The sequence below is a fragment of the Pristis pectinata genome, chromosome 7 (assembly GCF_009764475.1).
Source record: "Pristis pectinata isolate sPriPec2 chromosome 7, sPriPec2.1.pri, whole genome shotgun sequence".
In the NCBI taxonomy this organism is placed as follows: domain Eukaryota; kingdom Metazoa; phylum Chordata; class Chondrichthyes; order Rhinopristiformes; family Pristidae; genus Pristis; species Pristis pectinata.
In genome coordinates this window covers 80269553-80293954 of record NC_067411.1, presented here as the reverse complement: position 1 = coordinate 80293954, position 24402 = coordinate 80269553, and the positions used below count along the sequence as shown (strand labels likewise).

At 42.2% G+C, this 24402-nt stretch overlaps 1 protein-coding gene across 1 annotated transcript in view; it reads right to left on the bottom strand.

Annotated features, from left to right (window-relative positions):
* aldh7a1 (aldehyde dehydrogenase 7 family, member A1) overlaps positions 1–22210 on the bottom strand; it is a 46272-nt gene extending 24062 nt beyond the window's left edge. The window contains exons 1-5 of the mRNA XM_052020263.1: positions 21971–22210; positions 11970–12023; positions 11787–11852; positions 5873–5953; positions 2499–2622 (exon numbers count right to left, since the gene is read on the bottom strand). Of these exons, the coding sequence (XP_051876223.1) occupies positions 2499–2622; positions 5873–5953; positions 11787–11852; positions 11970–12023; positions 21971–22156 (511 nt within the window). The 5' untranslated portion in view covers positions 22157–22210. The remainder of the gene's footprint in view (positions 1–2498; positions 2623–5872; positions 5954–11786; positions 11853–11969; positions 12024–21970) is intronic.
* Positions 22211–24402: the final 2192 nt, after the last annotated feature.

Below are 24402 nucleotides of genomic sequence, written 5' to 3'. Positions count from 1 at the left end.
CTCCTAATCTAGTGTACTGCATTCGGTAACACTGTCTCTCTACAGTGAAGAAATCAAAGAGGTCTGCAACTAGTAGTGTTCTGCAGGGATCAGTACAGGGACCTCTGTTGTTTGTCTCATATGTATAAAATAATTTGGATGAAAATGTGGTAGGGTGGGAGAGTAGGTTTGCAGATGACACAAAGATTGGTGGTGTTGTGGACTGCATAGAAGTTTGCCAAAGGATAGAGCGGGATATAGATCAGTTGCAGATATGAGCAGAGAAGTGGCAGATGGAGTTTAATCCAGGCAAGTGTGAGGTGCTGCACTTTGGGAGATCCAACATCAAAGGGAGAGTACAGAGTTAATGGCAGGATCTCTAACAGCGTTGATGAACAGAGGGATCTTGGGGTCCAGGTATGTGGCCCCCTAAAAGTGGCCGCACAGGTTGATAGTGTGGTAAAGAAGACGTTATGCCATACTTGCCTTCATTACTCTAGGCATTGAGTTCAAGAGCCAGGAAGTTATGTTACAGCTTTATAAAACTCTGGTCAGGCCACATTTAGAGTTGTGCATTCAGTTCTGGTCACCTCATTACAGGAAGGATGTGGAAGCTTCAGAGGGGGTGCAGAGGAGGTTTACCAGGATGTTGCCTGGTTTGGAGGACATGTGCTATGAGGAGAGGTTGGACAAGCTGGACTGTTTTCTCTAGAGCAGCAGAGGCTGAAGGGAGATTTGAAAGCAGTTTATATAATTATGCAAGGCATAGGTACAGTAGACAGCCAGCATCTTTTTCCCAGGATTGAAATGTTCTAGTACTAGAGGCCATGTATTTAAACTGAGAGGGGGGAAAGTACAAAGGAGATGTGCAAGGCAAATTTTTATTACACACACACACACACACACACACACACAGGTATTTGGGGCCTGGAACACACTGCAGGGGTGGTGGTAGAGGCAGATAGCGTAGGACCATTTAAGAGACTCTTAGATAGGCACATGAATATTCAGAGAATATGCGTCAATGTGCGAGGAAGAGGGATTAGATTAATTAGGAGTCATTGGTTCAATTAGTTTGGCACAACATCAGGGGCTGAAGGACCTGTTTTATGCTGTACTGTTCTATGTTCAAACACAGATTGGGTAATTGCTTTTCAGAACATCTGCATTCAGTCTGCAGGGGTGACTTGAAGCTCCTTGTTACCTGCCACTTCTTACATATTCTATCCCACTCCCATTCTGATCCCAGTGTCCTCCTGAACTGTTATAATGAGTCCCAATATAAATTTGAGGAAGAATACATCTTCTGTCTGGGCACGTTGTGGACTTCTAGATTTAATTGTGAATTCTAGAACTTCAGTAGCTCACTTTCGGTATCATAATTGGCCATTTCTGATGCAAGTCAATCTCTATAATATTGGCTCACTTTTTCTCCTTTCACTAGCACAGTACGACCAACCGGATATCCTATAGCCCTGCATCTCGCATTCTTTTGTTTGTACCTTCACCTCCTAACTGCCCTCATCTCATAGCTTGTGCTCTATTTTTTCTTCTCTCAGCTGCACCATTAACCCAACACCTAGATGACCTCTAAAACTTCTCCCCATGGCAATCCTGGCCAAACCCTATCAGAAACATTCCTTTCGTCCTATCCACCGCTCCTCTCACTTTTTCTGCAACTTAAAAATAACTTGTTTTCTATCTTTTCTAGTTCTAATGAAAGGTTCTTCAACCTGAAATGTTAACTGTTTCTCTTTCCACAATGCTGTCTGACATGCTGAAAGTTTCCAGCGTTTTCTGTTTTTATTATGGTACAGTAAGAGTTCCTTCACCAGAAGGATTGCAGCAGATCAAGGTGGCAGCTCAACATCACCTTTTCAAGGCAATTAGGGATGTGCAGTAATGCCTAGATCCCCAAAGAATGAAAAAATATAAATTGTTTCTAAATTTAATACCTGGGGTAGTACAAATGTGGAAACAGTTGAAGAGATTATTGATCATATCAACAGAAGGGTGTTTATTAAGGCAGTTGTGAATAGTTACAATTTTGAATAAGATAACAATGTTTCAACTAATATAGAATTAATCTAATAGGAAACATTTTGTAGTTGCCAATGAACATGTATGACTCAGTAAGATAGTTGCAAAAATAATGTTGAAATTGTTACAAACAACCAAGCTGCATGCTTGCTTTCAAACATTTAGTACCTTTGAACAATAATCAATTACAGGAAAACTTTGTTCATAATAACTTGATTGATGGTCACTGCAAAGTGAAAAATATTCCCTTGTAAGAAATTAAATTCCTACCTACTATTGTCAAACAAAAATTCCTGGCTCCTGTAGTGAAACAAGTATTACCCCAAATCTGGATTATTTATTTAGGATTAGTTCTGTTTTTACATCTCAGCTGCAACTTTTGTTTGACTGCATTTAGCAAATGGAAAGAAAAGAACAAAAGAACAATACAATAGGTATTCACATCACTATTACAGGCTCAAACATATAGCCTCACTTACGTTCAGATGGTAGTACAGGTCCTCCAAACATTCGTGATAATCCAACTGCATAGTCACAAATATCTACATATTCCTGGACTTCTCCTACCCCTTCAACAGAAATTTTCCCCATCTCCAAAGAAAGCTTAAAAAGCAAACAGAAGAAAAAAATTAGAAGGAAATTTAATTGTTTGCAGGTACATTAGGCTCTCAGTCATGAATGTTGAGACATTTCTATTCTGGGTTTTATGCAACAACACCCATTAATAAAGGTGATACAAATCCTTTACAACATTACAAATCAGCTCCCATAGATGCTTCTATTAATGCCTCAAATAGGTTCTTGTAACCTCTCACAAAGCCAATTTTCCATTTCAATTTTCACAGTGCTAGGATAAATTTAAATTCAAAAAAGCTCACCATAATTCAGTTAACAATGTGTAATTCCAGCATATTTTCTTAAAAGAAGACAATCCTAAAATGCTTTACAGTCACTGTACTTTCTGAAATGTAGTCACTGTTTTAATAAAGAAAACATGGTAGCTAGTTTGCACAAAGCAGATAATAACTAAAAAAACTAAAAGATGTTGTTTGTGTGATTTAAAGAAACAATATGCAGGACTGAGGGAAACATTCTCCTAATTTTCTTTAAAATCTTGCCTTTCCAATACAACCACACTCACTCCAGATTCCTCAAACCTGGTCTTAACTTGTGTTTTTCCTCTGCAAACCAAGGTAGAAATTCTAACAGATTCCATTAAAAAAATGTATAACCCCATTACATCTCAGATAGCACACTTAACTTTCTTTATCACAAGTGAAAGAAAATCATAGAAACAAACAGATTTATGGTCTGCAGAGAGAGAAAAAAGTAACATCAGATCAAACGTACAAGTCATTGAACTGAAACATTAACTGTTTCTTTCTTTACACCTTCTGGTATATGGAGATAGCCTGACCACATGAGTTTCTCCACCATTTTCTGTTTTATTTTCAGATTTCCAGCTTCTGTGGTCTTTTACTTGTTCTCTGTATTCTTTATACTAATTAAAGTGAGTCTACCTAACAACTGAACATTCTTGGTCCTTTAGGATATCCAATTCTAAAGATCTACAACCATTTGTAAAGAACTTTTCTCTCATCTCAATCCTCAATGGTCAACTGCTTCAGAATATATTTGACCCAAAGAGCAAACTGGTTTGTCGGCCTCTTACTACCTTGAAAATTATCTCCTATCATAACTCCACCATAGCAATAATTTAATTCTTTCCCTAGCCATCATCTCAGACTAAACAGATTTATTGCAGTCTCAGCAGCCAACTTGATGCTAAGGTGTGCTTCTAACCTTGTTACTGTCATTTCACTAACACTGCCTTTCTCCACCTTAGTAACCAATAATCCAGAGAAATGAACTAATGGTCAGAGGTAAGAGTACAAATCTCACATTTAAATCCAGTTAATTAAATGAACGTGGAGCAAAAAATTAGCATCTGTAATGATGATACCATGAAATTGCTGCATGGAGAGCTTATCTCTTCCATTTAGATAAGTTTGTTGTCACCATAATTAATCTTTAACACGGGGAGTAGCTGTTTACATCAACAGTCCATGTTTACATCAAAGGTCGGTGCATGTTTATGCAGCAACAAAAAAATTAAACTTGCATGCATCTTTAATAAGGCAACAGGAACTTCCAGGGATCCTCTTTTTTATCTATGACATCAAGGAAAACGCTCAGAGAAATGGTGTAAATTGCTGAGGATGATGTTGTTTCTATGCTCTGATGAGATATCCACAACGGAAATTTTAACCAGTAACTCATTAGCACTCTATGATACTGAAAGGTACAATTTAGCAGACATGTTTAAATTTTAGTCCTTTGTTCAAAACCTCTTCTTCAAATGTAAATATTGGTAAAAGCATTCCAGAAAATCCAATTTTACATTTGTTTACTGTTCAGCTTTTGGGTTCTGCCTTAAACACATAAAAGAGTAGCATTTGAAGTGCATTGCAAAATGCTAAGATTAAACAAAACAATTTAAAGTATAAGGTTTCATTTTGGAAACATTGCTAAACAGTACCTTGTATATGTTGATCTACATTTGTCTTAATACAAGTGTGTAGTTACTTCCACTGGCCCTAAAAATTAGTCTTATCCTCACTTTGAACATACAAAACCACAAGTAGAAATGGCTAATAAAAATCTGGGATATGCTAATAATGCTCCTTGATAACAAATAATATTGAAGTCACTTCATGCATGTTGGGATTTCTAGATCGCTGAGGCTTTATAAGGCATTGGTCAGACCATGTTTGGCATATTGTGAGCAGTTTTTGGGCCGCATATCTAAGGTAAGGACGTGCTGGCATTGGAGAGGGTCCAGAGGAGGTTTACAAGAATGATCCTGGGAATGAAAGGGTTAATGTATGAGGTGCGGTTGATGGTTCTGCACCTGAACTTGCTGGAGTTTAGAAGGATGAGGGGGATCGCATTGAAACATACCGAATATTGAAAGGCTTGGATAGAGTGGATGTAGAGAGGATGTTTCCAGTAGTGGGAGGGTCTAGGACCAGAGGGCACAGCCTCAAAATAGAAGGATGTCCCTTTAGAACAGAGATGAGGAGGATTTTCTCTAGTCAGAAGGTGGTGAATCTGTGGAATTCATTGCCACAGAAGACTGTGGAGACCAAGTCATTGGGTAAATTTAAAACAGAGGTTGACAGATTCTTGATTAGTAAGGGCGTCAAAGGTTACAGGGAGAAGGCAGGAGAATAGGGTTGAGAGGGAAAATAAATCAGCCATGATTGAATGGCAGAGCAGACTCAATGAGCCAAATGCCCTAATTCTGCTCTTACGTCTTATGGTCTTATTTCATTCCCTGACTAGTGTGGAAGCTATTGAAGTAAAAAAACAAACGGATGCTGGAAAACTGAAAAACAAAGTTTCGGAAATGCTTAATGGATCACCTCAAACATTTGCTTCCTTGGAAGCTCGACCCCCTGACTGAACAACAGAATAAGTAGAGAATGGAAGTACATCTAATATTTTTACATTTTGTATTTTTTTCTTCTGATTTGTGAAAGTTTTTCCAGTGGTAATTCATCAAGTTACAGATAAAAACCAAGATGCAAGGAATTTAGGAAAATTCTATTGATTCGCCTGCTGTTGCCAGCTGTTGGGTGACTGATGACTTTCTTTTTAAATTTTTCAAAATGTTTATAGGTTTTTGTACGTTTTTCTTGCTTGTTCTGGCTGATCTTTTAAGCAAGATGACTAAGCTGAACTATATAAGGCTACTAATAAAATTAACTATTTGAAATGGTGAAATACAAATTTACAAATTATATTTTTTCAAAAAAAAAGAGCATAGAAATCTCTACTAAATTACACCTACCAGGTTGCCCAGGACTTCAATTTTCTTTCTCAGAGCATCACCAATTTGTCTCACTATTTCTCCTCGTTTTGGTGCTGGAATCTGTACAAGATAAAAACATGAATTCCGTTTCATTCAGCTAGACCTGTATTTCAAACATTAAGTGATTGGCTCACTGAAAATACTGAATGATTTTATTTTTTAAAACATTTTTAAGACATTGAAACAAAATAGCAGTTAAAAACATTAACTACTTGCAATAATCTGATGGATTTACAAGGACAGATTCAGTAGTCAAAATTACTTTAAGTATCACCGTGTCTGGTCATCTTCCCATTAACCTTCAGAAAACTGTTAAAAAATTATGCAAAGTGTTTGATTGTGCTTAGGAATATTTGTTTGAACCAACCCAAACAGATCAAGGCTAGTGTTTTATTTTGCATTTAGTTTTATTTGCAATTTACTCAAAACACATTCATTTCAAATAAAGAAGCCCTGAACTAATCAAATTTCTATTTGGGGGGGGGGGGGGGGGGGGAAGGGCTGATTTCTGCAGGAACTAAACTAAAACAAAATTGTTAGCAAGCATGGTGATGCAATGTTTTACAGCTCTGCTCTTGGTACTTTTCCAGGGTTACATTTCTCTGAAGCCGTTTCGCCTCATGGGTTCTCTGAAAGTGGCTAAAGCCATGTCATAGTTCTTTGTTAAAACAATAAGAGATAGAGGGAAGGGGTATTGTGTGAAAGTATCTGCTACATGCTTCTCTTTTAGCTAGGAAACACTAATTAATATTTAGCCTATGTCATATGTTAATCTGAAGAGTGTAATGCTGACATTGCATTTTAAAAAAACTTTGTTTTATTTTCCGTATCCCGCAGAGATCAAATTCACCATCTCCCATTTCACTGCACCCTCAATCCATAAAAACAAAACTATCTGTGTATTTTTGGGTCATATCTGGCAGAATAAATAGTTTGATGATTCCACTCCTTCAGAATTGATGCAGGAACAGATGCTCATTAATTCATAATGCACATTTACAATACAAGACACATTTGGTTCATAAGAATCAAGAAGGTATAAGTAGGCCATTTAGTCTTCAAGTCTTTGCAACTATTCCATCAACTCATGGATGATCCTGTGTCTTTCCTAACTAATCCTCACATCCTTCAATTCCCTTGGTGTCCCAAAATCTATCCATCTATCTATATTTCATGCATGGCCGACCCAACAACTGAACATTCTTGCTCCCCTAGGATACACAATTCTAAAAATCTACAACCCTCTGTAAAGAATTTTTCTCTAGTCTCAATCCTAAATGGGAAACTGCTTAAAGTAGTAAATTTAACATATATAGGAAAACAGAAGGCAGATATAAAATGTTATTTCTCCAAAAGCTCAACTGCTCAAAAGTAGTCATGGAAACTATCAGCTGGCAGAGGCTTAGCCATTTTCAAAGAAAGACAACCATTGAGACTCTACATATATGAACAGCAGAGCTTGGATTATGGACAGAAATCATTCATCATTCAAGTCTTGCTGGAAGTGTATCTATGTTCAGCAAGGACAAAATTGCACTTAAGCAGTGCAAATGAACAGCCTGCAAACACTCAATGTTTGCAAAGAAGAAAAGGAAATTTGTGGAAAAAAATTGTGGGAGGAGCCATGTAAGGAAATAATAAGTTTGTTGTTCATCCAGTTTCCTCCTGAAGAGAACTAGAAGTGGTTCCTTAAATCAAAGCTAGGGCTTTCCTCCATTAATCAGAAAAGCAAAGTAATTCTATCACAGAGTTTTCAGATGACTAGTCTATGATTAAGCAATGTTTGCAGTCAGTGGTGAAGCAATGGTGTAAGCTGCTGACCTTGAAGAAAAATCCTCCACAAAGATTTAGCAACTGTTGAGAATGTTCCCTCCTCTTTCTGTTACTGTCAGATCAAAGGATATCCTTGCCACTCAGATATTCTAATGTCATCCATTCAAATTAAGCAACCAAATTAATGAATTCTCAAAGACATTTTTTAGAACTCTCATACAGTGCAAAATAAAAATGCACCACGATTAAGAAGGAACCTGAAATATCAAAAGAAATCTTTAAAAAAAATTAAAACCCCATACATTTCAAAAATAAGAATTCATTTATTGGAATCAGGCATCACGGGCAAGGCCAGCCATCATTGCCTATTGTTATGGACTTGGTGAATGTCTCTTTAAGATAGAGTTAGTTGTGTGTGTGTGTGTGGCGTGCTTACGTCAACGAAAGGTAAAGGACGTAATGATGTTGTTGAAGAAGTCAGGGAGAGAGAGAGGGAGAGAGAGAGGGAGAGAGAGAGGGAGAGAGAGAGGGAGAGAGAGAGGGAGAGAGAGAGGGAGAGAGAGAGGGAGAGAGTGAGGGAGAGAGAGAGGGAGAGAGGGAGAGAGAGAGGGAGAGAGAGAGGGAGAGAGAGAGAGGAGAGGGGAGAGAGAGAGGGAGAGAGAGAGGGAGAGAGAGAGGGAGAGAGAGAGGGAGAGAGAGAGAGAGAGAGAGAGAGAGAGAGAGCGCGCAGCTTGCTAGTTCTCTGTCAATGGATGAGAAACAATAACCGTGTCTGTCACTGCAATCCATGTATGGAAATTGGAAGTAATCCGGTGGAGTTCACTTTGTTGCTGACCTGTAGAGGGAAACAGGTATTTGTGTGGACGGCCACGATTCGGATGCTTTTCGGGGTGAGGAAGTCACTACGGAGTAAACACTGAGGTGTCGTTTGGGTTCCATTGTGGAACATTTGGATTTCGTAATTACTCTCTATGTTCTCTCTACATCTACATTTTGTCTTCAGACAATGGTGGTTGTTGAAGAAGCCTTTGCTCATGTTTCACCTTATGGCTTGCTGAACTGAACTTTAAGAACCATTCCTGGACTTGGAGTTTGGGACTTTGCCACACACACACACACACACACACACACACACACAAAGAGTTTAGTTTTGGGGTTAATGTTCAAGATTTAACATTTTTACTTCTAACATACTAACATTTTTACTTTTATTTTTCTTATTATCATAAGTAGTTATTAATAAAGTAGTTTTTAAACACTGAATCATGACTCAGTGCGTTTCTTTTGATGCTGGTTTGTAACCAAATCATGAATAGAGAAAGAGATGATGAGAGACCTTCTCAAGTCACTCTGTCTTTCAGGAAACGATACCCCCAAAATGTTTTTCGGATTGGGATTCCGTAATTTAGACCCAGCAATGAAAGAAAAGCAAAATCTTTCCAAATCAGCACAGAATGTGGTTTGGAGGGAAGCCTGTGGGTGGTGGTGACCTAAGCTTCTGTAGCCTCTGTTCTTCTTGATGGTAGGGGCTGTGGGTTTAGGAGGTGCTGTTCAACTATTTAACTGAAGAGGTTCTCAGGATGAGAAACACAATAGCTATTGTGCAATGGTAATGGAGGTAACAAAGAAAGAGGCAAGAGATGTGATTGCTGGGACCTTAACCAAGATCTTTGTGTCCTCTCTAACCACAGGACTGGCGAGTAGCTGATGCTGTTCTGTTATTGAAGAAGGGAAATAGGGATAATCCTGGAAACTATAGACTGATGAGTCTCACGTCAGTGATAGGGAAGCTACTGGAGAGGATTCTTAGGGATAGAACATTTGAGCATTTGGAAAACCATGGCCTTATTAGGGACTGTCAGCATGGTTTTGTGCAGGGCAAGTCGTGTCTTGCTAACTTGATTGAGTTTTTCAAGGAGATGACAAAGGTGATTGATGTTGGTAGAGCTGTGGATGTTGTCTACATCGATTTTAGTAAGGCATTTAACAATGTCCCTCATGGGAGGCTCATCCAGAAGATTAAGATGCATAGGATTCATCGTGACTTGGCCACAGATTCAGAATTGGCTTGCCCATAGAAGACAGAGGGCAGTGACTGATGGGACTTATTCTGGGTGGAGGTCCATGACTATTGGTGTTCCGCAGGGATCTGTACTGGGACCTCTGCTGTTTGTGATATATATAAATAACCTGGATGAAAATGTCGATGGGTGGATTAGTAAATTCACAGATGATACAAAGATTAGTGGTGTTTTGGATAGTGTAGAAGACTGCCAAAGGATACAGCGGGATATAGGTCATTTGCAGAAATGGGTGGAGAAATGGTAGATGGAGATTAATTTGGCCAAATGTGAGGTGCTGCACCTTGGGAGATCAAATGTGAAGGGACAATACACTGTTAGTGGCAAGACCCTTAATGGTGTTGATGTACAAAGAGACCTTGGGGTCTAAAACCACAGCTCCCTGAAAGTGGCTGCACAGGTTGATAGGGAGGTAAACCAGGCATATGGCATGCTTGCCTTTATTAGTTGAGGCACTGAGTTCAAAAGTCAGGAAGTTACGTTGCAGCTTTATAAAACTCTAGTTAGGCTGCATTTGGAGTATCGCATTCAATTCTGACGACGCCATTATAAGAAGGATGTGGAGGCTTTGGAGAGGGTGCAGAAGCGATTTACCAGGAATGCTGCCTGGATTAGAGGGCACATGCTATAGGGAAAGATTGAACAAACTTGGGTTGTTTTCTCTGGATTGGCAGAGGCTGCTGGGAGACATGATAGAAGTTTATAAGATTATGAGAGCCACACATAGAGTAGACAGCCACTATCTTTTTCCCCAGGGTCGAAATGTCTAATGCTAGAGGGCATGCATTAAAGGTGAGAGGGGTAAGCTCAAAACAGATGTGAGGGGCAAGTTTTTTTATTTACACACAGAAAGTGGTGGGTGCCTGGAATGCACTGCCAGGGGCAGTAGTTGAGTCAAATACGATAGAGGTACTTAAGAGACTCTTAGATATGAACATGAATCTGCAGGGAATGGAGGAATGTAGACATTGTGTAGGCAGAAGTGATTAGTTAGGCATTTAATTACTAGTTTAATTAGTTTAGCACAACTGTGGACTGAAGAGCCTGTTCCTGTGCTGTACTGTTCTATGTTCTAAATGTTTAGTATGGTAGATGAAGGGCCAATCAAGTAGATTGCTTGGATCTGGATGGTTGCAAGTTTCAAGTGCTGTTGAAGCTACACTCTTTCAAATTGGGAGTATTCTATTATGTGTGTCTTACAGATAGTGGAAAGGCTTTGGAATAGCAAAACACGAGTCATTTGTTCCCGGATTTCCAGCACATGACCTGCTCTTTCTGGCATTGTATTAGTGTGACTTGGTGATCAACAGTGAACTTCAAGATGTTGATGGCAATATCACTGAATGTCAGTGACAGGGAGCCAGACTCTCTCAATGGAAATAAAGTCGTGAAGACATACAACACACAAACAGGCCCTTCAGCCCACTGAGTCCATGCTGACCATCAACTACCCATTCACACTAATCCTACACTAATCCCATTTTTTTAAATTCTCTTCACATTTTCATCAACTTCCTTCCAGATTCTATCATCAATACGCTAGCGCCAATTAACCTACCAACTTGCACATTTAGAACATGGGAGTAAACTAGAGTACCCAGAGGAAACCCATACGATCACAGGGAGAATGTGCAAACTCCACAAGTACAGCACACAAGGTCAGGATTGGCCATATTTTCGATTTACAAGCAGATTGCAGAAATAGAACCCTGCTGTAACCTGGGTAGGACTTGTATAGTGGATCGCAAGTTGGAGAAAGAAGGATGACACTCGAGCAGTTGCAATACAGAAAAGACTGCAGGCAGAGTTCTGGATGAACTGGGACTGAATGTAGGATGGAGTTTAGGATTGTAATGAAGATTTTCTTTTACAAAAATCAAACCTGGAGATGGCATAACCAAGCTCAGGGATAATATTCATACCCAAGATGTTGACAGTGGGAGACCAGTAAACAGCGCTGTAGAGGCTCAGCAGCAACAGGCACTTTCTTCTATTTTGTGTTAAATATTTCTTTGGAAGGATTGGTTCAGGACACTTACATCAGCCCATATTTCCCATGCTTCTTTCGCTTTTTGTACCGTTTCTTCATATTCCTCCAAAGTAGCCTAGAATATAACACAGATTAAAGCCAAAATCAAAATGATGTCACCACTATCTAGCAAACGCATATGGATAATTTAATAGAAACAAATTTCAAGTCTGAATATATAAAAGATAATTACCTGTCTTACTCTGGCTATTGGTTCATTGTTTGCTGGGCAATAGGAAGTGACAACCTATGGTAAAGCAGAACAGAGCAATTTCATTACTCAACATTACATTCTGATAATCAACATCCAAATAGATTTCATCTTTAATGTACTAATCACTGCAACAAATTTCAGAGAAAAATAGGCACAAAAATAATGAAAGAATAAGGGCATATGCTTTCAGATGTCTTTTGCAGGTGCTGAAAGACTGAAGTACGACATTTTCAGAAAAGACTAGGGTGAAAGTAGTGAAATCAAATTCAAGGTGGCAGAATTTATATAGATGGAGGGAAAGTGTGTACACTGACAGGCAAGTGTGAAAGAGACAACACATGCGGGAGTCTACAGGGGAGTGCATTACTCTAAACCAGTGTTCACTACTGGAGAGTGCTGGGAGTAACAACATTTTGAAGGAATGCGGTCCAAGGAACTAATGTAAACTTAGGAAATTTGGCATGTCCCCATTAAACTTTACCAATTTTTACAGATACGCCATAGAAAGCATCCTATCCAGATGCACCACAGCTTGGTATGGCAACCACTCTTCCCACGACTGCATTGTGGACAGTTGTGGACACAGTTCAGTCCATCACGAAGACCAGCCTCCCCTCCACGTCTACACTTCATTCTGCCTCGGAAAAGCAGCCAGCATTATGAAATACTGGCCATTGATAAATTATCAATTACCCCTCCCACCCCAGACACTTTCTCTTCTCTCCCATTCCACTGAGCAGAAGATACAAAAGCTTGAAAACACATACTACCCACACAGCCAAGGACAGTTTCTATCCTGTGGTTATGAGATTCTTGAACGGACCACTTGTATGTTAAAGATGAACTCTTGACCTGACAATCTACCTTGTCATGGCCCTTGCACCTTATTGTCTACCTGCACTGCACTTTCTCTGTAACTGTAACACTATATTCTGCATTCTAGAACACAGAAAACCTACAGCACAATTCAGGCCCTTCGGCCCACAAAGCTGTGCCAAGCATGTCCCTACCTCAGAAATTACTAGGCTTACCTATAGCCCTCGATTTTTTCTCAGCTCCATGTATCTATCCAAAAGTTTCTTAAAGACCCTATCATTTCCGCTTCCAGCACCGTTGCCGGCAGCCCATTCCACGCACTCACCATTCTCCGAGTAAAATCTTACCTCTGACATCTCCTCTATACCTACTCCCCAGCACCTTAAAACTATGTCCTCTTGTGGCAACCATTTCAGCCCTGGGGAAAAGCCTCTGACTATCTACCCAATCAATACCTCTCATCATCTTATACACCTCTATCATGTCCCTCCTCATCTTCTGTCGCTCCAAGGAGAAAAGGCCAAGTTCCCTCAACCTGCTTTCATAAGGCATGCCCTGCAATCCAGGCAGCATCCTTGTAAATCTCCTCTGCACCCTCTCTATGGCCTCCACATCCTTCCTGTAGTGAGGCGACCAGAACTGAGCACAGTACTCCAAGTGGGGTCTGACCAGGGTCCTATATAGCTGCAACATTACCTCTCGGCTCCTAAATTCAATTCCACGGTCGAGGAAGGACAATACACCATATGCCTTCTTAACCACAGAGTCAACCTGTGCAGCCGCTTTGAGCGTCCTATGGACTCGGACCCCAAGATCCCTCTGATCCTCCACACTGCCAAGAGTCCTACCATTAAGACTATATTCTGCCATCATATTTGACCTACCAAAATGAACCACTTCACACTTATCTGGGTTGAACTGCATCTGCCACTTCTCAGCCCAACTTTGCATCCTATCTATATCCCGCTGTAACCTCTGACAGCCCTCTATACAATCGACTACACATCCAACCTTTGTGTCATCCACAAACTTACTAACCCATCCCTCCACTTCTTCATCCGAGTCGTTTATAAAAATCACAAAGAGTAAGTGTCCCAGGACAGATCCCTGAGGTACTCCACTGGTCACTGACCTCCATGCCGAATACGACCCTTCAACAACCACTCTTTGCCTTCTGTGGGCCAGCCAGTTCTGGATCCACATTGCAATGTCCCCTTGTATCCCATGTCTCCTTACTTTCTCAATAAGCCTTGCATGGGGTACCTTATCAAATGCCTTGCTGAAATCCAAATACACTACATCTACTGCTCTCCCTTCATCGATGTGTTTAGTCACATCCTCAAAAAATTCAATCAGGCTCATAAGGCAGGACCTGACCTTGACAAAGCCATGCTGACTATTCCTAATCATATTATACCTCTCCAAATGTTCATAAATCCTGCCTCTCAGGATCTTCTCTATCAGTTTACCAACTACTGAGGTAAGATTCACTGGTCTATAATTTCCTGGGCTATCTCTACTCCCTTTCTTGAATAAGGGAACAACATCCGCAACCCTCCAATCTTCTGGGACATCTCCATTGATGATACAAAGATCACCGCCAGAGGCTCCGCAATCTCCTCCCTTGCCTCCCACAGCAGCCTGGGGTACATCTCATCCGGTCCTGGTGACTTATCTAACTTGATGCTTTCCAAAAGTTCTAGCACCTCCTCTTTACTAATATCCACATGCGCAAGCTTTTCAGATCTTTTTCCGTAGTGAATACTGATGTAAAGTATTCATTAAGTATCTCTGCCATTTCTTCCAGATCCATACACACTTTCCCACTGCTGCACTTGATGGGCCCTATTCTTTCACATCTTATCCTCTTGCTCTTCACATACTTGTAGAATGCCCTGGGGTTTTCCTTAGTCCTGCCCGCCAAGGCCTTTTCATGTCCCCTCCTGGCTCTCCTAATTTCCTTAAGATCCTTCCTGTTAGCCTTATACTCTTCCCGATCTCTAACATTACCTAGCTCTCTGTACCTTTTGTAAACTTTTCTTTTCCACTAGATTTATTATAGCCTTTGTGCACCACGGTTCCTGTATCCTCTTGTGACTCCCCTGTCTCATTGGAACATGCCTATGCAGAACTCCACCCAAATATCCCCAGAATATTTGCCACATTTCTTCCGTACTTTTCCCTGAGAACATCTGTTCCCAATTTAAGCTTCCAATTTCCTGCCTGAGAGCCTCATAATTCCCTTTAGTCCAAGTAAACACCTTTCCAGTCTGTCTGTTCCTATCTCTCTCCAGTACTAACGTAAAGGAGATAGAATTATGATCACCATCTCCAAAACGCTCTCCCACTAAGAGATCTGACACCTGACCAGGTTCATTTCCCAATACCGAATCAAGCACAGCCTCTCCTCCTGTAGGCTTATCTACATATTGTGTCTAGAATCCTTCCTGAACATTCTTAACAAACTCCACCCCATCTACACCCCTCACTGTATGGAGATGCCAATCAATGTTTGGGGAATTAAAATCTCCCCTCACAACAACTCTGTTATTATCACATCTTTCTAGGATCTGCTTCCCTATCTGCTCCTCGATATCCCTGTTACTATTGGGCGCCCTATAATAAACACCCAGTAGTTATTGACCCCTTCCTGTTCCTAATCTCCACCCACAGAGACTCTGGAGACAGTCCCTCCATGACATCCGCCTTTTCTGCAGCCGTGGCACTCTCTCTGATCAACAGTGCCACCCCCCCCCCCCCCCCCCCACCTCTTTTGCCTCCTTCCTTGTCCTTTCTGAAACATCTAAAACCTGGCACTTGAAGCAACCATTCTAGTCCCTGAGCCATCCAAGTCTCTGTAATGGACACCACATCGTATCTCCAAGTATTTATCCAAGCTCTAAGCTCATCCGCCTTGTTCACAATACTCCTTGCGTTAAAATAGACACACCTCAAACCGGTCTGAGCACGTCCCTTCTCTGTCACCTGCCTATCCGCCCTCACGTACCTACTACTAGCTTTCTCTATTTGAGAGCCAAACACCTCTTCCCCAGTCTCTCCACTTCAGATCCCACTCCCCAAAAGTTCTAGTTTAAACTCTCCCCAGTAGCCTTAGCAAACCTCCCTGCCAGGATATTGGTCCCCCTGGGATTCAAGTGCAACCTGTCCTCTTTGTACAGGTCATACCTGCCCCAGAAGAGGCCCCAATGATCCAGAAATCTGAATCCCTGCCCCTTACTGCAATCCCTCAGCCACGCATTTAACGTCTTCCTCATTCTATTCCTATACCCACTCTTCCGTGGCACAGGCAGTAATCCTGAAATTACTACCTTTGAGGTCCTGCCTCTCAACTTCCTTCCTAACTCCCTATAGTCTTTTTTCAGGACCTCATCCCTCTTCCTACCTATGTCGTTGGTACCAATATGTACCACAACCTCTAGCTGTTCTCCCTCCCTCTGCAGGATATCTTGGACGCAATCTGAAACATCCTGGACCCTGGCACCTGGGAGGCAAACTACCTTCTGAGTTCTGTTATTGCTTTTCCCTTGTCCTAGATGTACTTATGTTTTGAAATGATCTGTATGGATGGCTTGCAAAACTAAGTTTTTCACTGTATCTCAGTACATATGGCAATAATAAACCAATCCCAAACCATGCCATGAATGGACAGACTGCACAAGATAAACAACAACAAAGCACTGAAATGCAGTTGTTTTAGGACATCTTACAGTTAGGGGGAGAGAGCATTGGAGGTTCAATGGCATAAGAGTGAGTGTTGTAGGTCCTTGGGGTTTTGTAACCAGTCTGGGGCAAGAAGTACCTATTCAAAAAGAGCAGGTTGAAGTTTCACGACAACAAGGGTCAAGCATCCTCGTGGAGAGGTTCAGCAGTGAGATTGGTGAAACTTTAATTTAAATTGGGAGGAGGATGGTGATGATCATACAGAAGTAGCAAAGGGGAATGAGGTGCATGAAGGAATGAGGGCTGCATAGTACTGGAGAAAGTAGTAACAATATATTATCAGCAAACTAGATAGGACCATGAGGAATATAAAGACAAGATTAGAATTTATATATGTAAATACCAAAATGTGGCGAATATTAGTGAGCTACAAGCACAAATAGCCACATGGAATATGACAGTGGCAATGAGGCTTGAAAGTGGTTAGAACTGAGTGCTCAATATTCAAGGATACAACAAAAAATTGAAGGAAAAAAGGGAAGTGGGGTGGGGGTTTGATTAAAGACATTGTCATGTTGAAAAAAGGATGTCCTCAAAGGGGCAAGGACAGCATTCGTTTGGTTAGAGCTGGGAAGCAAAAAGGGTATGACCATTCCTCAGGGTTATTACAAAGATCTGCAAGAGAGAGAAATAGAGGAGCAAATCTGTAGAATTACAGAGAAGGTAACAAGAACTACAGCATGGTGGTGTTGGGTACCTTAGTTAATCAGCTATTGACTGGGGTTGTGTTAGAGAGGAGGAAAAGCTGGGGGAGGAAAAGGTGGGGGGAGGAATTTCTGAAATGTGTTTGGGAGGACTTCCTTGACCAGTAGGTTTCTTGCCCATCTAGCAAGGAGGCATTGCCTGGTATGATGTTCAGGAATGAGGTGGGCCAAAGGGTCAGTACAAGAACACTTGGGTAAAAATGATCTGCATACTGCAGATTAGTAATGGAGAAGAACAAGGAAGATTCTAAAAGCAAACTTCTAAATTGGAAGCATATTTACTTCAATAAGGTGAGAGGGAACCTAACCAAGGTAAAAACAAATCAAAGATTGACATGAACAACTAACAGATCAGTGGGAGATCTTTAACGAGATATTTTAGGTACGTACTACTAGATAGGCACAATCCTGCAAGTGGGAAAGTTATAGAAACCAAAGCGAGAACCCCTTGGATGATGAAGGGGATAGAAAATATAAACAAATGAAAAGGTGTGTAAGATGCATGTCAGGCAAGTCCTTCAAACAGGAGCCAGGCTAAATACAGTAAGATGAGCAGGGAAGAAAATAAAACTGGTAACTAAATTATATGAGAACAGAATGGCGGTTAACATAAAATAGAACCCAAAAATCTTTTACCAACATGTAAATAGTAAGCAAATAGTATGAGGCGGGGTGGGACTAATTAGGGATAAAGAAGGTGATATGTGCTTAGAGGCAAAGTAAAGCCAGAATGCACAATAATACTCTATGTTGGGAGTTACAATGACAGAGAATGCTGACAAAATACTGATAGAAGAGAAGATGATAGAGGCAATGGATAGGAGGTCAATTCCTTCCACTTCCATTTCAGCAAAGATCAGCATGAGTAACAAGGGCTCCTCTATTCTGTTAACTTGTTCCATTCCCCCCCTGCTTGTCATGTCTTTGATCTCATCAAAATCTCCTTCAGCCATCTCATTGAAACTGTAGTCAGTCTGTGCAACTAGTATTCCTGCTTGCTAATAAATTTCTTTTTGCACATGGGTTCATCTTTTCGAGTTGAGGCATTCCTTCCCATGAGCATTTCTCCTTTTGCCATTTATGCAGTTTGCCACAATATTTATAAGATTTTAAATTGTTAGCTTGCTTGAGTGCAGGAGTAAAATTACATTGGAGACACACGGGACTGCAGATGCTAGAATCTGGAACAACACACAAAATGCTGGAGGAACTCAGCGAGTCAGGGTGCATCTATGGAGGGAAATGGACAGTCGATGTTTTGGGTCAAGACCCTTCATTTGGACAGAATTACATTACTCTGTGTCCAATTCATCAAATCTGGTTTTGAACACCTCTGATGCCCTATGGGATTTGACACACTTTACCAGTCTAGGTCTGTTCCTCTCATTGGTCACTCCCATATCTCAAGTTCCATATACAATCCTGCTTCTGGACCAATAAGTCCTTCAGTTCTCTGATGTTACAATTTCCAGCCAGCAACAACAGAACAATCAACTATACGTCAAACAATTTTCCATCCATCTGGCATCTCCTGAAAAATGTCGATTTGCCATTTTCAGAGGGTCACAAAATTCTCAAAGATTTTGATTCCAGCAACTCATTTGTGCTCCTGATTGTTTGGTAGGACTTTCTGGCTTGATGGTCAAACAGATCCAACAGCATCTTCACTGGTGCTTTCTCCTCACATTAGCCATTGCCAACTCAATAAAGAGAGAAAATTCTTCTTCCCATTGCTTACACTTGCCTCAAAGTCCAGCTACTGAAGCAGCTTTACTTACTCCTTCCTCCAACACACAGTTAATAGTGTGTTATCCAATGGAAGAAAATCAGCTCTTGCATTTCCAGTCATTCAGCACATGGGAGACACACAGCTACCTGAACTGAATTATTTCCATGTAGTATGTAGTCACACAGCCTCCAGCACCCTATTCCAGCAGACAACTCTAAAATCTGCCTCCCTCAAGTCTTAACATACACCCTCCTTTTTCCAACAGCAATATGCAATATATCTCAACAGCAAACAGAACTACATTTAAAGTCAAAATAAACCATTCCAACCACTTTCTGAGATCCTGTTGTATTTTGCTATACCCAATTGCTGCTCTTTGTTATTGTTAAAAAAAATTTTCTGCTCCTTTCCAAATGATGCCAGAGACTCAAGAATCTACTAGTTTTCCAACCCTGACATCATCATTCGTCTCTGCGTCACCCAATTGAGGACAGTGGTCAGTCGCTGGTATGTGTCCAAACTCTCTGCCTTTGGACTCTGCAGGGATAACTCTATGTTGAGCGTGCATGGGTGCTGTATTTTTTCCCCATAGGGGCACATTTTAACAAGCACCAGCTGTCTTTCACCGGGACCAGTGGAGGGAGGCACTCTGGCTGCCAGGGAGGCCAGACGAAGGGACAGACCACGTGGCAGAGGAATGAGCTGCATGCCACTGGAACTCATGGCCGAAGCCTCCAGCTGTCCCGTCACAATAAGCTTCAAGAGTGCTCGTGAGTGGCTGGAATTGCTCATCAAACCCAGACCATGAAACCCTCCTCAGGAGCCCATCCCACACAACAGGAGGAATCTCTCGGAAATGCCCTCTGTGCCATTTCATGTCACGAGCAGGCATTTTCTGTACAAACTGCTTCTGTACTTCCTTGCTCCCATCTGCCATCCGGATATGCCATCCCAGTCCATTCTACTCTCTGGCAGCAAGGGGACACCTGATGGGGGTCTCTCTACAAGGGAGTCCTTCTCCCACCACTCCCCCCCCCCCTTAAATCAGGGGACTGGGGTGAAGAGTGCTACACAGAGTAGTGCAAGGCAATAGATTTTTAAGCCGGTTCACAGACTCCCAGGCTGCCCACCACGTCTGCGGCCCGGAGGAGTCCGTGTTCCACTTGTACGCCAATTATGAGAGGGTGCAGCCCCTCTCTGAGTATTTGAAGGGGCTGCTCCTCAAGCTTTCGTTACACCTCAGCTCCACTCTCCTGATCTTAGGGCACCCAGTGCAGAGGAGGGCAGGCCTATCAGGGGACCTTCTGGTCAGCCTCCTCCTGGACCTGGCTTAAGTTGGCCATCACAGTTCCAGGCTGCAGGCCCTCGAGGGTTCTGCCCAAGCCGAATGCCTGCCCCTCTTTGAGGATACATCCGTGCCTGGACATCCCTGGACAAAGAGCAGGTAGTGTCCACTGGTTCTCCGGAAACCTTCTAGATCCAGTGGGCACCACAGGGACTTCAGTGAATCCTAAATAAGAATTGTTGTGTTTTAATTTGAGGTATATTTGTGACCACTGAATTGAGAATTATGTAAATATTGTAGATAGGTTAATATTTTAATAGTGAATCTATACTTTAATGTGCTTTTGCATAAAGCATCAAATACAGTTAAGTGATTCCTATTGTTACGGACTCAGTGAAAGTCCCTTTAAGATAGAGAGTGTGTGTGTATGTGTGTGTGGGGCGTGCTTACGTCAATAGAAGATAAAGGACGTAATGACGTTGTTGAAGAAGTTAGAAGAAGAAGGAGAGAGAGAGAGAGAAGGGAGAGAGACACCAGCCTGCTTGTTTTCTCTATCGATGGATGAGAAACAATAACTGTGTTTGCCACTGAAATCCATGTATGGAAGTTGGAAGTAATCCGGTGGAGTTCACTTTGTTGCTGACCTGTAGAAGGAAACAGGTATTTGTGTGTGGACAACCACGATTCGGATGCTTTTCGGGGTGAGGAAGTCACTACCGAGTAAACGCTGGAGTGTCGTTTGGGTTCCACCATGGAACATTTGGATTTCGTATTTACTCTCCCTATGTTTCTCTACGTCTACGTCTTATCTTCAGACAACGGTGGTTGTTGAAGAAGCCCTTGCTCATGTTTCACCTTATGGCTTGCGGAACTGAACTTTAAGAACCATTCCGGAACTGGGAGTTTTGGACTTTGTCACACACACACACGACGAGTTTAGTTTTGGGGTTAACGTTCGAGGTTTAACATTTTTGAATTCTAACATACTAACATTTTTACTTTTATTTTACGTATTAGGTTAATATTTTAATAGTGAATCTATACTTTAATGTGCTTTTGCATAAAGCATCAAATACAGTTAAGTGATTCCTATTCATAAACCCAAAATGCTCCTAGCATACCCTAACACTTCAAGGAATTATGTAATTGTGATCACTAATCAGCCCACTTGCGACATCTGAAATCAGTGTTGGCAATGTTAACACGCGAGGGGAATCAATAACCTAGTCAGCTGATCTTCACATTTAACAGCAACAGCTGTATGGCACAGGACATTTATCCTGTTTAATAAAGTTTTCAGATATAAAAGTTATGTGGAAAGCACACATTAATTGGCTACAAGTCAAAGTTAAACCACTAACATATGTGGTTATTCTGCAGGCGGAGTCTTGACTCGAAACGTCGACCAAATGCTGCTTGACCTGCTGAGTTCTTCCAGCAGTTCGAATTTTGGTGGAGGGGGGGGGAGGCGGGGGGGGGCGGGGGGGGGAGGCGGGGGGGGGCGGGGAGGAGAGGGAGGGGTAAGAGGTTGGTACATCAATCATTGCATTAAAGTTTCGTGGAAGGTTGCACAAAGCAGAAGAGGAACTATCGTTCCAAATCAGCAAACAAGTTAGTCGCTCTGAGCTTGCCGTGTGCTCTTTCTAATAATAGCCAAACCACCCTGCTTGTGCATGTTGCAGTACCCACTGGCTGGCCGGCTTACCTCGCCTCTCCCACCCCAGCTCCCGTTGAACACGCCGTGGTTGTCTTCCTTCAGTCCCAACTCTTTCAACCAGCTATAGTTGGGCTGCTGAATGAGGAGGCTCGACATGGCCGCAGACGATCTCCAGCCCCAGAAAGCCTTTCTTCTGAGCAGAGGCCAGGCCAAGGCGAGCGTCACCCGCTGCATCGTTATGACACGCAAACGCAGAACGAACGGGAAAGCACTCGCACAGTGGAAAAGCCAAAAGCCTACGCCTGTTACTGTGATTGGTGGAAGCGAGTGCCGCCCACCCACAGGCAAGACGCAAGGTACTCAAAAAGCTTTGGGGAAACAGCCTGAACTTGGATGAGAAAAGTTCCAGTGGAAATGAAGTACTGCAGCGCCACGTAAATTGCACCCCCCCCCCCCGTACCTGATGATTAAATTCATACATAATGGATTATATTTCAAATGTTCCCCTGTGTCTCATTGACCTAAACCACGCATCATATTAAAGTGCGCTCAAACAACTTTAACACTGATCTGGCAATATTGTGCAGAATTTCCATGCCACAACACTAATGAATTCGTATACAGTGCCTTCATTAAAATGCACGATAGGAATTTGACCAACCAAAATCTGACATCTTAAATCCCAAAGGAAAGGGGAGGGGGGAGGTGGTGGGGTGCTGCAGGGTATCTATTAGTCACATGTACATCAAAACATAGTGAAATGCATCTTTTGCGTAGAGTATTCTGGGGGCAGCCTGCAGGTGTCGCCACGCTTCCGGCACCAACATAGCATGCCCACAACTTCCTAACCCGTATGTCTTTGGAACATGGGAGGAAACCAGAGCACCCGGAGGAAACCCACGCAGACACAGGGAGAACTCCTTACAGACTGTGGCTGGAATTGAACCAGGGTCACTGGTGCTGTAATAGCATTACGCGAACCGCTACACTACCGTGCCTGCCCTAAATTTTGAAGGGGGCACCCAGGTGTGGGAGATCTGGGAGACTTCCCAGTGTCTCTGATGACTATATCTGAGAAGTGCACCAGCTGCAGCTCCTGGCTGACCCCGTCAAGGAGCCGGAGCTGGAGTTAGACACACTCAAGGTCATCCAGAATGCTAAGAGCATCATAGATAAGAGTTTCCATGAGGTGTTCACACCTAATGTGCAGCTGCAAGTAGTTGGGTGTCCACCAGAAAAGGCAGAGAGGGTAGGCAGATGGTGTGGCCATTCCCCTTGAAAACAAGTATACCGTTTTGAATACTGTTGGGGGATGACTGTTAAGCAGAAAGAAGCTGCAGCAGCAGCCAGGTCTATGGCACCAAGACTGGCTCTGATGCACAGCAGGGAAGGGTGAACTCAGACAGGACTATACTGATAGGAGACTCAATAGTTGGGGGAGGGAGAGGGGGTCAGACAGCAGATTCTATGGTCGCAAAAGGGACTCCAGGATGGTGTGTTGCCTCCCTGGTGCCAGGGTCGAGGATGGCTCTGAGCAGTTGCAGAACATTCTCAAGGGGGACAGTGAGCAGCCTGAAGTCATTGTGCACACTGGCATAAACAACATGGGTAGAAAAGGGGATGAGGTCCTGTGCAGTGAATATAGAGAGTTAGGAAAGAGGTTAAAAAGAAGAACCTCAAGGGTAGTAATCTCTGGATTACTCCCAGTGCCATGTACTAGTGAGGGTAAGCATAGAAGAATATGGCAGGTGAATGCATGGCTAAAGAGTTGGTGCAGTGGGCAGGGTTTCAGTTTTTTGGACCAATGGGATCTCTGCCGTGGCAGCAGTGACCTGTACAAAAGGGACTGCACCTGAACTGGAGGGAAACAAATATCCTGGTGGGCAGATTTGCTAGTGCTACTAGGGAGGATCTAAACTAGATTGGCAGGGGGATGGGACCCAAAGTAGTTGTAAGGCAGATGGGAGGCTGGAAGTTGATGCAGAATTCATTGACAGTAAATTCAGAAGACAAGAGAGGCGATAGCATGGCAGGAAGCAAGGAAAGACTGTTGGATTAAATTGCATTTACTTCAATGCAAGAGGATTTTAACTTTCCTAATATAGACTGAGACTGCCATAGTGCTAAGGGCTTAGACGGGGTGGAATTTGTTAAGTGTATCCAGGAAAGTTTCCTCAGGCAATTTATAAAAGGTCCTACTAGGGATAGGGCAAAGGTTGACCTACTGTTGGGAAATAAGGCAGGACAAGTGACTGAAGTGTCAATGGGGGAGCACTTTGCAACCAGTGACCGTAGTACTATTAGGTTTAAATTAGTTATGGAAAAGGACAGATTTGGTCCACAAGTTAAAGTTCAAAATTGGGACAAGGTAAACTTTGATGATATTAGACAGGAACTTGCAAATGTTGATTGGAGTCAGTTGTTTGCAGGCAAAGGGATGTCTGGCAAGTGGGCAGCTTTTAAAAGTCAGATAACAAGAG